The 12,827-nt window shown below is 38.1% G+C and overlaps 1 protein-coding gene across 1 annotated transcript in view; it reads right to left on the bottom strand.

Moving 5' to 3' along the window:
• The window catches only part of CRYBG1 (crystallin beta-gamma domain containing 1), a 96,346-nt gene that overhangs the window by 22,332 nt on the left and 61,187 nt on the right, over positions 1 to 12,827 (bottom strand). The window contains 11 exon segments of the mRNA XM_068184179.1: positions 997 to 1,142; positions 1,234 to 1,360; positions 1,603 to 1,745; positions 2,160 to 2,195; positions 2,506 to 2,632; positions 5,581 to 5,720; positions 6,669 to 6,831; positions 7,972 to 8,090; positions 8,202 to 8,249; positions 10,703 to 10,879; positions 10,958 to 12,407. Coding sequence (XP_068040280.1) covers positions 997 to 1,142; positions 1,234 to 1,360; positions 1,603 to 1,745; positions 2,160 to 2,195; positions 2,506 to 2,632; positions 5,581 to 5,720; positions 6,669 to 6,831; positions 7,972 to 8,090; positions 8,202 to 8,249; positions 10,703 to 10,879; positions 10,958 to 12,407 — 2,676 coding nt within the window.

The following is a 12,827-nucleotide window of genomic DNA, read 5'->3' as shown; positions in this document are numbered from 1 at the left end:
TCACACCATATTCATATACAATTTAAAAGCAGTCCTTTGGAATGCACTGAGCTTGATTCTGCAACCTTTATCCAGACAAAACTTGCAGAGATATAGCACAGATAACACAGGGAAAGATTTTGGGTGTGGCTGGGTAAGGCAGAGCTTCCAGCAAGTCACCTGCATGCATACCAGCCAGGGAGACAGACTGTACATCTCGTGCTTTTTTGGTTCTGCTACTTTAGTTAATTTTTTGTGTGTTTGCAGCCATGACTGCTAATACTTATTGGCATTTCCAAAATACTTTGATATGGTCTGTAAGGCTGTGAAACTCAGTCTGAAGTTGATGGACTCAACTAATCAAACAGCAAAGTCTATCAGCTGATCAACTGCATGTGATAGCACTCGTGGCACTAAGAGTTGGTTTGGTAATGGCCATGGGTAATACAGACTTTTGGGAATCATATGTTAAAAAAAACCCAAACAAACAATAAAAACCAACACTGCAGCACCAAACCACTGTTAAACCTACAGGATTCACTGCAAAAACAATGTTAATTTTCAGAACAGTTACTCTCCCTAATATCAGAAGGTATAAGTGAGCATAGTAAAAGTTATCTCTATTTAAAACACAAGAGCAAGGCATCTACCTCTGGTCAAATGCAAGAAGCCTGGAAATTAGTTTCAAAACTGGAATCTATTTCCATAACGATTTTGCTGTTGAAATGCTTCAAACAAATGCAGCCACAAGAACAAGCTATTTCTTCCTCTCTTGATGAAATCTCATGCTTTCATACTCTGTGTACCAGAAAGGCAATGCTTTCTGGGATCATCTTATCTGATTTACTGTACATATTCACCAAAACTTTACTTTTCACATTCTGTGGCCAAGGGCAGAAAATTTTAGCTGAAGACTCTACATAGAAGTCAGAGTCCTGAAAAACATCTGCAAACACCACCAATTTCTATGAAGACCAGCATATCTAAAATGAAAGAGTGAATAAAACTATCACTTACACGCCACTTAGCACATTTATAGACTGTGTCCTCAGCCCATATCCAGTGTCTTTCAAATTGGAAATGATACCTAACACGTTGATATTGGAACCCTTTGGTCCAAAGTCTTTTTCACTGTACATTATCATATGGGAGCTTGTGAAGTCCTGTTAAAACAAAGAGAAGCACCATAAGGAAAGTGTCACATGACATCTCAGAGCACTCAGGAGATGCCTACTATGTGTTCTTGGAACTTACACCAACAATTGGTCGCAGGGACTGCACCTCCTCATCGTAGCCACCCCAGTCTGTCCAATCCCGATATGCTCCTTCTTCCAGCAAGTACTGATGGCCTTCAAACCCAGGCTTCTCGTAAGCAACCCAGCTGAACAACAACAACAACAACAGAGTCTGCATGTGAAAACGGACAAGTGCCACTCCATGTTTTCATGAAGCAGATATACATAGGTAATATTTATTCTTTTGCTATGAATATTTTCAAGTTTAACCCTGGTGTACACCTCAACCCAAAACAAAATAAACAGGGACTGGATTTGTCCACCACAACTTCTAGCCTATGGAGTTACTATTTCAGCTGAAGGGTAAATACCACTTTTCCACACTTACACTCCTCCCAGTACTTTCATGGATCCCACTGATGTAAGTGGAAGTCTTGTCTTGTCTTCTGATTCCTTGTCATCAAGCATAAAGATCTCCGATTCTATTTCCACTTGTCTTCCTTCAAAGAAAGGCTTCTCATATACAATTACCTGGAGCAGAAATGAAGGAAAAGAAAAATTGCAGGGAGGATGATGATTTCTGACAATAGACAGTTTCTTTTGCATGGGCACATAAATGAAGAATGCAAAATGATGAAACCAACTAGTGGGATCTCTCTCTCCTCTACAAGAGGCCTTTCCACTAGAGATGCAACATGAAGGCTTGAGCATTCATTACCCATCTGCATTATTTGGATTGCTGTTAATACTGTCATATATGCACCTAAAGGATGCAGAAATGTAACAGAAGTTGTATTTTCACAGTGTGGGCACATACAAAAGGACTACCCAGTAAACCATCAGTAGCTGGTATCCAATCAAAGCATACTTATCTACCCACATGTAGTTCATGTGCTGTAAAATAGCTTTGGACAATCAACACTGACAATCAGTACTGACTTTTACCTTTGGCTCCCCACTGAATTCAACTTTGCGACCACCCTGTTAAAAGGAAAAAAAAAGAAAAAATTAAGCTGTTCATGACTCAGATAACATGTAGATGTCTCTAAGAGTCATCAATTCTTTACAAAAATAAGGTGAAATATTCCTTAAAGAGTGCAAGTGAAAATAAACAGCAGATTAATGGCAGAGATGGATGCAATCAAATGTTTTAAGTTCAAGAATTTCATAGACTAAAAAAATTTTTTTTTTTTAAGAGATTTTTGTAAGGCTTGAAAAATCTAACCACCTTAATACATTATTTCTAGCACATAAACATAGGTCATTTAACTTCTAAGTAAGAGCAGTTTACCATTTTCAAGGGTCTCATGGACCTAATGTAGGCTTCCTTCTTCTCCCAGAATAATAAATTAGGATATTCACCAGGCTCCAACATTAAAGGGACTCCCTGGAAACCAGGTTCTTCATAAAGAAGCCATCTAAAAGTAGAGGGGGGGAGGGACAAAAGTAAAACATAAAACCCCCAGAACATTTCTGAACGGTAAAGAACAAGACAATATGCTTACTTTAGGAACAAAATCATTGTTCTCTTTAAAGAGAGATTCCAAGCTAATATAAACTGGCTCAAATTGGTATAGTTTCATTGCAGACACACGGCTCCAAGAAACAGACAAGGGGCTGTAGTTTTACTGCTGTCTGTAGCTGAATGTTTCATACACTGTGTGCACCCTATCACACCATTCAGTAAGCCCTTGGCTTGTGGCTTGTCACACCTGGTATTTCCAAGGGCTCAGTACTGGGGTAAATTCTGTTTAATACCTTAATATTAATGATTTGGATGAGGGGATTTGAGTGCTCCCTCAGATGTTTTGCAGATGACAAGAAGTTGGGTGGGAGAAGTTAGATGATCTGCCGAAGAGAAAGAAATCTTTACAGGGGGATCTGGATCAATGGGCCAAGGTCAATGGGACCTTGGGAACATTTCAACATGGGAAAGTGCCAGGTCACACTCCAAGGAGTGCTTCAGGACTGGGGAAGAGTGGCTTATACTTAAGCCAGCATGTGCCCAGGTGGCCAACAAGGCCAATGGCACCCCGGCCTGTATCAGCAACAGTGTGGTCAGCAACAGTGCGGCCAGCAGGACCAGGGTAGTGACTGTCCCCCTGTACTCAACACTGGCAATGCCACACCTCAAATCCTGTGTTTCAGGATAAGTTTTGGTCCCCTCACTACACAAAGGACACTGAGGGGCTGGATCATGTCTAGAAGGGGACAATGGAGCTGGTGAAAGGTCTGGAGCACAAATCTAGTAAGAGTGGCTGAGGGAGCTGGAGGTGCTCAGTCTGTAAAGAATGAGATGCCGGGGAGACCTCACTGCTCTTTATAACTGCCTTGAAAGGAGGTAGTAGGCTGGTAGTGACTGGACATGAGGAAGTGGCCTCAAGCTGCACCTGTGGAGGTTTAGATGGGATATTAGGAAAAAATAATTCACTGAAAGAGTTGTCAATCACTGGAACAGGCTCCTCAGGGGAGTGGTAGAGTCACAATCCCTGTAGGTATTTAAAAGATGTGCAGTAGTGGTGCTTACTGACATGGTTTAGTGGTAGACTTGGCAGTGTTGGGTTAATGGTGGTACTGGATGGTCTTATAAGGCCTTTTCCATCCTAAAGGATTCTATGACTAACTTCACTGCAAGAACTGACACACATGGAAGAACAAGGAGAGAGTACAGTCAGAAGATAAAGGTGCATTGACTCATTTTTGTTGGCAGCTTTTAACAAACAGCAATTAAGCATGAACAGTGGGAAACTTTAAGATGATACAACCACACCCACATGGCAAGGTGACTCAGAATCGGAGCCTCCCTCACCTGCCAACACAGTGAACTGTGTCATACCTGTAAACTAAAGGCAAAAAATCCCCTAACCCTGCAACATGCGAAAAAGCAGCAACCATCTGCAGAATTTCTCATAGAAGCGACTTCTTTCTACACTGGACTAATAAACAGATATCTGAGAAAGACAGTTGAAAAATAATATATTTCACTTCCTAGTGAAAATATTAGTCTGCTTTCCTTCAGGGATACAAATGCAAGTGAGAGATATTAAGACAGAAGGAGTTCACGTGGACTTAGTAAAACAATGCTGTTACACTAATGCAAAATAAAGACGACTCAGATGTGCACAGGCTCTGCCTCCTTCCAAAAAATGTAATTTTACTGATCACAGATAGCTTTTAAGTGAGACAGAAATAAAGTGGAGACATAGATGAAGTGAATTAACAGTCAACCTCCAAATAACATATCTGATTTCATTACTCTTGCAAGACATGTAATTTGTATTGAGGTTGCAGTTCACCAGAAATAACTTCCTGTCAGAGAACCACCTACCTGGACATCTTCAAATTTGCCTACATACCAAAATGCTTCATTTTTCTTCCACAAATCAAAGTGTAAATATTTACTCAGATAAAATACCCTTCACCTAACAACAAAAATGTCCATATATCATGTGGTAGATTTGAAGTATCTTTGCAGTGATATGTAACACCTGCCTTCAGCTGGGCAGTTTTTGATGGACTATTTGCAGCAAGGCAAGTGCTATCAGTGCCCAAACATAAGAGCTAACAATCAAGGTCTGTGCACTGTAAGTTCTGCAGGATGACTGGAAGTGGCTCCAGTTTCACTTTTTCTGAAAGAAGCCTCTCTCTTCTGCATACTTCTCCCAGTACTACTTGGAAGCATGTTTTCCATAACGATTTACTAGTTTGTTTATTAAGCCATGAAAACTAATATTGGTACAGCACCTGGATTGCTCCTTAGTGATCTCCTCTCTCATAAAAGCTTGCTTGGTTCACAATATTACCCTCCTAACTCAGATGGCCAGATATTTTCAGGTGACATAACATCTTTGTAATTCACATCACCATAAAAGCCCAGATCAAAATGCACTGTGAAATACAACAATGTCATATATGGACTCTCTAAAGCACTAAGTCTTAGTTTATAACAGAAGGACTTCAAAAATTTTCTTCTTTTAGCAGGATGATTTCAAGTTTAGAAGAAAGCAAGTGGGAAATGTGGTCTTATTATAACAGTTGATTCCCCATCCTCATTTATGGTAAGCTTGTCTGAATAAGAAAAAGCAAGAGAGGCAAACTCTTATTCCTTGGCTACAAATATGCAAGGGTTATTTAGAATTTACTACACGCAAGCAGAAGAAAATCTGTCTCTAACAAAACATTCTAGGTCAGACTCCCCAAGAGTGAAGCATTACAGTGATGTACTAACACTACTGTCAACAAATATACTGCCAAAATATAGGACTAGAATAAATATAGCCTGCTCGCAAGTCTGACAGGTGTAACCAATGGTTTAAACCAAATTCCAGTCATCACACTACACATTCATACAGAGCTGCATACTTACATGCCCCAATGCACTTTAATAGAACAAGTCTTCTGAGTGGTTCCAAACACCCCTGTTTCTTCAGTGTCATCAAAAAAGGAAGTCACGATTCCTAACCCTTCAGGCTCTGTATACAAATCAATTCGGCAAACCCTGTAATCCTGAAAAATGAAGATCGCCATGATCACTTGATCTGTGCTGTGAGTTCTGTAATTACTGTGCATAACTAAATCAGTTTTGAAACACCTGCTTATTTTAAATTGTTTCCCCCCTTGTCAATTACTACTGCTATTAGATGCCTGTAATAAAAGTATAGCTAAGCCAGTTTGCCTGTCTCTGTTTGAACCAAGACAGCCAGTCAATCTCTAATCAGCATTTACATTGTTTACTTTCTGCCATCTAGGCAGGAATCCATCTTCTTTCATCAGTTAGCATCTCCTCTAGCAAATTAAATACTAAGATAATACCAAACAAGCCATCCTTGAAGAGAACTGCAACTTAAACAAAAATTGTAGTTACAAGCAATATATATTCCTCCTTTTTCCTTTCCTAGTCAAATAACTTTATAGCTTGTGCTTCTTTTGGCAACCTGCAATTGTAACTACTTAATGGTAGGTTAAAAGTGCATGTAGAAAGGATGTTCCATCATGTGTGCAACTCACTGGTAAATTTGCCCATACCACGCAAACCAAAGTTTGGTGTTTCACGTTGAAGTCTGTATTGAGTACAAATTTGGTTTGTATTGGAAAAAAAAAGAAAAAAACATATTTTGAAAATACCAAATTGCTGATGGTTTTCTGGGATGCTTTTCCTGACACTCACCAGACTACAAAGCATATGCTGTATGTAGCATTTTGGTGGCTATTCTAATAAAGCCCACCAAGTTCTGTTCCTACGCTGTCCTTCCTCTTGATGTTACCACAACCCACACTGTGCAAAATGTGATTAAACATAAAATGATTAAACATGAAATTCAACATAGAATATTGTTTCATGCAGTTGTAACTCATGTTACACTTGTGTCCTAATAGACCAATCACACCTCTATCAGTATAAAACATCACTATACATTAAGATCTATAAAAAATTTTTTGACTTATATTACTTGCCTTAACAACATGTCTTATTGAACCGATCACTGCAGGCTTTTGAGACTTGCAGTCACTTTGCTCTTCAGAAGCACCTGCACCCCAAATATCTGTGAGTTCCAACTCTCCTTCTTCCAATGGAATAGAGGGGCCTTCAAATTTTGGTTTTTCATAGAGTATCCAGCTTAAAATAAATTTTAAAAAAATCTAATTTTTCATGGTGCTTTATCAAGTGTGATTTACAAAAATCATGATCCCACTTAACAAATCATTTCATACACAGTACTGTTTCCAAACCCTTGCCATTTCCCCAATACAGCTTATTCATCCAACACTGCTGATGCCATTTTTAGTCTCAGTGATATGTTTAAAAACAATAATAGAAACAAAAATGTCTACTGCTCAATTGTACTTCCACAAAAAACTCCTCCACCTTCTAAAATTGATAATTTGGGGCAGCAAAAACTACTGTCTCTGAATACCAGACTTTGTATGAGATACTAATCAGAACCAATTTGTACATCAGAGAAAACAATGCCACTGCAGTCTGCTACATCATGTATAAACAGACAAGTTGCTTGGATCCTGTGAACAACAGCCTGGAGTTCCACAGGAGCTGGGGTAGATGTGCCAGAGGATGATAAGACTGCTCAGAAGACAAGGACACCTTCATATTTAATGGCAGAACAGAATATATAACTAATTAAGAACTCCATCCATCTGCAAATACAAACTCTTCACTCAGGCTCTCAATGGAAGGAGGAAAAAACCCCAAACCCAGTCCCTGTAGACCACGCTACAAAAGACAACCTGGTTTACAGAGATCAAAAGGTTTTTGTTCCAGTTTTCTGAAGCTAAACAGCAATCAGTTTGCTTCCCAGTACCTCCTACTGTGGCTAGCCCTTGTGTCTGCACCTTACTATCAGATAATTACTTTTGAGAACCTGCTATTTGACTGCATTATAGCCTGGCCACAGCATAACTTGCTGTGCTAGCCACACTACTAATGGCCCTTCTGTTGATGCGATGAAGAAAGCAGGGCAAAATAGCTGAACAGAATCTGTCATTCCATCCCACACCTATGCCTGGTGAAATCTCGCACCCCATCAGATGGTAACACTCACTCAATTAGTCAGCAAAATAGCTTTTCCAGCTCAGAACTTCCTGTTGCAGAGGTAAAATGCTCTATTTCTTGCTCATAGCTATCCATGTTACATTGCCATTTACAAGGCAGACTTACTGTGAATCACATACCACTTCTGTTTCAAAACAGTTTTGGATACAGTAAAAATCTTTGAATAAAGAGTAAAAATTGATCTCTTACCATCCCCTGATGACTTTAACTAAAATTGTTGGTGACAGAACCCAAGAACTGCAATCTGGAACATCATGGAAAACTTCAATGCCAGCTTTTTGACAGTCTGAGTCACAGTATATCACCAGCTGCATTAAAAAAACCAAACAAAACAGAAAAACACAGCAGTAACATACAGTTCTATCTGTCTAAGCTTTAAATATAGAAAGGAACACTAAAACTATTAAAATTGATCTTACCTTGCCAGGTCTGGGATTGATTTTACTTTGTCCATTTCTTGGAAGTGTCTAATAGACAATGAGAAGAGAAAAAAAAATCACAAAAAACCCCACAAAATCAAAAATATTTTCAATAAAGATACTCAGCTAGAAAAAAGGCTTAGTAGAACAAAATAAAAAATACTCTGAATGGTAAAAGTTGGTAACCTTTCAACTATACCTACTTACTACTTCAATCTCTACTTCCCCTTGCAGAGCAGCATCTAGTCACAAATGTATAAATTTATACGCTTTTTATAAACTCTGAATTATCATCTCACTGAAGTTGACTAACCTCAGATCTGAAATGCTTTAAAATCATCCTGATCAGCTTCCTATATATTCCAGGATTTCAATACCATGAGACTACTTTAAAAACTGCCACTGATACAGTACATGCTGTACAATGATAAAGATGAGTTGAAATGTGTAAAAATTTCAAGCCATAAAGCATGATGCATTTTGAAGGAATATATGAAAATACTGAGAATGCATGATGGCACATACATGTATGAGCAAACTAGCATAATCAATTTTGTGATGAACACCTTGTAACAGGTTTCCTCAAAGAGCATGAGACTGCGCACTAAGTGATAAACTAAAAATATTCAGAACAAATAAAACACACAGAGGTATACAAAATCTAAAACAATGCTGAAGTCAGCAGTAAACTGTATGATATAGAATATATAGGAAAGTTGTGGTTGCATCACGTCACCTTCAAACAAATAAAGCAAGCATTGAAATTATGTGTTTGGTTTCCTAAGGAAGGACGGGAGTGCTCATTCTGGGACAGGGTCCTGCTCTTCTAGGAATGATTCACGCAAACAAAAAGACAAAAACAGATCCTGCCACTAAATAGGTAACCAGCAACACGTGCAAGGAATTAAAGAGAACAAAGTTAATATGCAGAGCAGGCAGTGGTCGCAAGACAGTTCTTAACCACCACCAGGTTTTTGTAGGCATCATCAAGACATGTTGAAGCACAACTGGTTTTTTTAGCCTGTGCTTCAATTCCAGTTAAAACTTGTTCTGTGTTTTGAGGAATGCCAAAGTCATTGTTTTGGGCTGCCCTTACTCTTTCCTTCACATTACCCACTAGCCATTGCATCATCATTCTCTTAGTCAGTGGAAGATGCACAGCAGGTACACCTCACAAACATATTTAATTCCTAACTTGAGCAAAACAATTCACTCAGCAACAATTCTACAGAAATCCAGAAACCCTTTGAAGCCTAAAGGGATTCTCTCAAGTGCAGTTTTAGGAATGTACACATTCCACTGCTATATCAGGCCTCCACACTCTACTGCAAAATTGAAATGCAACAACAGTTTAAGTAGCAAAAACCAAACTAAGACAGTACTAGACATTTAGCTTTAAATTTAAGTTTTTAAATCCAAGCAGAACCATCAGAGTAAGAAAGCCTCTTTAACTAGTAACAAAAATCTACACTACTGTAAATAACCCCCCTAATTTTTATCTCCACTCTAATTAAGAAAACTTCCCATAAGAGAAGAATCTACATTCTCGAAACTGCAAGGTACCATGGATGATTGTCTCCTGCAAGGTGACAAAGAAAGGAGCTACTTCTATGTCGTCACTCCTTTTAGCAGAACTGCTACAGAAGATGACCATTAGCTTCTGAAAGTATTTCTCAAACTTCTTACATGCTGCTTCAATTCCACAGTCACATTCATGTAGCTATTAATCTTTAGAAAACATATTTCTTTACATGGTTCTTAGATCTCCTGAATATAGTTTTCCTCACAGGTTACAATAAGGCCTTATATTAACAGAAATAGCAAATACTACAGGACACTGGTTCATCATTTTAAAAACAGAAATTACAAATATATTCCATATTAAAGTTGCTTTGAGGGGAAAACATAGGTCTGTCTTCAGTCAGGAAGAGCAGATGCTTGTAATCAGACCAAGGGACAGCCCTCCACTGTAGCAGCATTTTCAATAATCACTACTATCCAGTTCTTAAGGTATTCTTAAAGAATATATATGTTTCTGCCAATGCACAGGAGTACAACAGAGGGCTAAAATAAAAAATTTGCTCTGTTGCTTATTTAACGGTACAATGGCTGAATGTCTTGTTGGAAGAGAAAAGACATTACTTCAACAGAAGTTTTCTGAAGTTCACAGGAAGCATTCTACTAATTTGCAATAAAATACTGAAGTTAGCATAAGATCTGTTTCAGTATAATACAAAATCAAGTATGAAGACATATTCAAAAAATGCTTTCCATTCATATTTGCAAAAAGTCTCAAAATAAAGACCCCCTTAATTATGTTGATAGATGTAATCTCATTTTCATTTTCAGATAAAACTGGTACCATATCTAAGTTCACCTCAATGTATTGGTAATCTATATATATCCAAAGAGGGGAAACAAAACAATATATGTACATTGTCTATTGAAAACATAAAAGCTGGATAACTTTGCAGGCAGCTTTTTAAAAACACAATACTTACATCCACATCTAATAAACCAGAGGGGACATTCGATTCGTATCTGCTTGTTCCTAACCAGCTCGAAAAACCTTTCTCAGGATTGCCATAGCTGGGCATTTGTAAACTTAATTCTTTTTTTGCACTATCTGCTTGCAGGTACTTCTCCACAAAACTTGGAAACTTCATATCTGAAAGAGACTGAATTGCAAAATCAAAATTAACAATCATTCAGCAGGTCAACAAACATTGTTTCATTTCCTGACTGATCTTTATTACCTCAGATTTTTGAGGCATGATGAATGGCCCAGAAACATCCTGTTGTAAAGGAGGCATCCCCGAGGAGTCAGTTGCAAAACCTGTTGTGTTATTTACTGAAGTGACAGAAGCGCTAAAAAACTTCTCTTTAGAAGACAGCAAGCTTGAGAAGAGGGAGCTTTTTTCAAGCCGTGATCGCTTAATTTCACCATCTGTACAATCAATATTCTCTTTTCCATTTATTTCCTGAGTAAAGGCAGGTTCCTCTCTACATGACTGCAGAGCTTTGAATATGATACTTTGCTCCGTTGATGCACGTTTGGGCCTGACTCTGGCTATTGTGTCCAGGCTTTGCATTTTAATTTGTTGTGCTGGTAACAGATCCTGTGTTTTTTCCCTCCTCAGTCCCAAACCAAAAGTAAATACACTAGGATCAAATACTTTCTCTAAGTTGTCTTCATGAATGGGAGGCATTGCAAAGTGGGGTGCTGGAGACTTGGGAAGCTTTGACCTCTTCTTTTTCTGCGGTAAACAAACTGAGCTGTCTAAGTTTTTTATTGTTTCAGCAAACTTCTTCATGTCAGATGGGGAATCAAAAATGCTGTCATCTTCAGCAGATCCATTACAGGTTTTCCCTGGGCTCTTTTGTGTATTGGTGTTGTGCTCTGATTCCAATACACTGTCTTGACTGCTGTCATCATACTGCAATGCTGCAAAGTTCAAATCTCCTGGCTTTACCTTTTTATTTCCATTTTCCATCTTCTTAAATTCTGATCTGGAAACCTGAGATGGTAGAGGATATTTATCATCACTGCAAGGTGATAAAGCCTCTGTGCTTGGCAGCACTTTTTCTTCATTTCTATGGAATTCTGAGCTTGGGTAATTTCTTTGGTAGAAAGGATCTTGAGCATTTTCAGTTTTTACAGGCGAGTGCAAAGGCAGTTTAAAAGGTGAACTTTCTTTCTTTGCTGTGGTTAATTCTGGTTCTGGTTGCTTAAGAGAGACACTACCAGCATCACTTTTGCTACTTTGGTTAAAAAGGGATATGGCAGCTTTTACTTTAAGTTCTGTTGTCTTCCCAATATCCTCATAAGAGGTAAGGATTTCTCCATTTTTGCCTTTTAACTCTGCAGAGCCTTCTTTCTCCAATGTGCCATTCTCAAATAACTTCTGGCGACTGCTTTGTTTATTTAATGTTTTATCAGGCTGTTCATTTTCTTTAGGTTGTTTTCCAAATTTCAGCTTTGCTCTGCCAACGAATGTGCTTGGTACAGCATTATTTTTTGAAGCAGGGATGTCATTAGGTCTCTGGCTCTGGTTGGCACATTTGTTTTCAAATAAGGAAATTTTGTTGGCAATGTTGCTGTTAGTTTTATTAAGTGGTTTTTCAAGAGTGTCCTGCTCACTTTCTAAACTATCTTGATTCATAGGTGTTTTAAAATTCAGCTCTATGTTCTTCGGTTTGGCTGGACTACAAGAGGCAAAGTGACACAGAGTGACATCTTTAATTAATCTTGAACAAGCTTGTAACAATTTTCAAAACAATAAAATGTAGAATTATAAACCACAGACTTAATTCAAATTTTGATATCTCAAAAGGAATCAACTATAAGAGAAGTAACTATATGAATTTTAAAAATTAGACACTAAATAAAGGGTATGTATTTCAAACATGTACTTAGTTCTTTAAGGTTAGTAAAACAAATGCAGCAACTTACAGCATCTGCAATTGAGGCAGAGAACTCAACTACTTATGACTGACAGACATTAAAATTTAGTAGTGAATAGGCAGAATAAATTATAAACATGCAATTCCCTACAGACTTTAGAAAACAAATCCCAATTCATTAAGGTGATAATGAGTTGGTTAACATTTTCATATTCTCTCCGA

This window comes from Anomalospiza imberbis, chromosome 3 (assembly GCF_031753505.1).
Source record: "Anomalospiza imberbis isolate Cuckoo-Finch-1a 21T00152 chromosome 3, ASM3175350v1, whole genome shotgun sequence".
In the NCBI taxonomy this organism is placed as follows: Eukaryota; Metazoa; Chordata; class Aves; order Passeriformes; family Viduidae; genus Anomalospiza; species Anomalospiza imberbis.
Note: the sequence above shows the minus strand (reverse complement) of the source record. Positions and strands in the feature narration are given on the sequence as shown.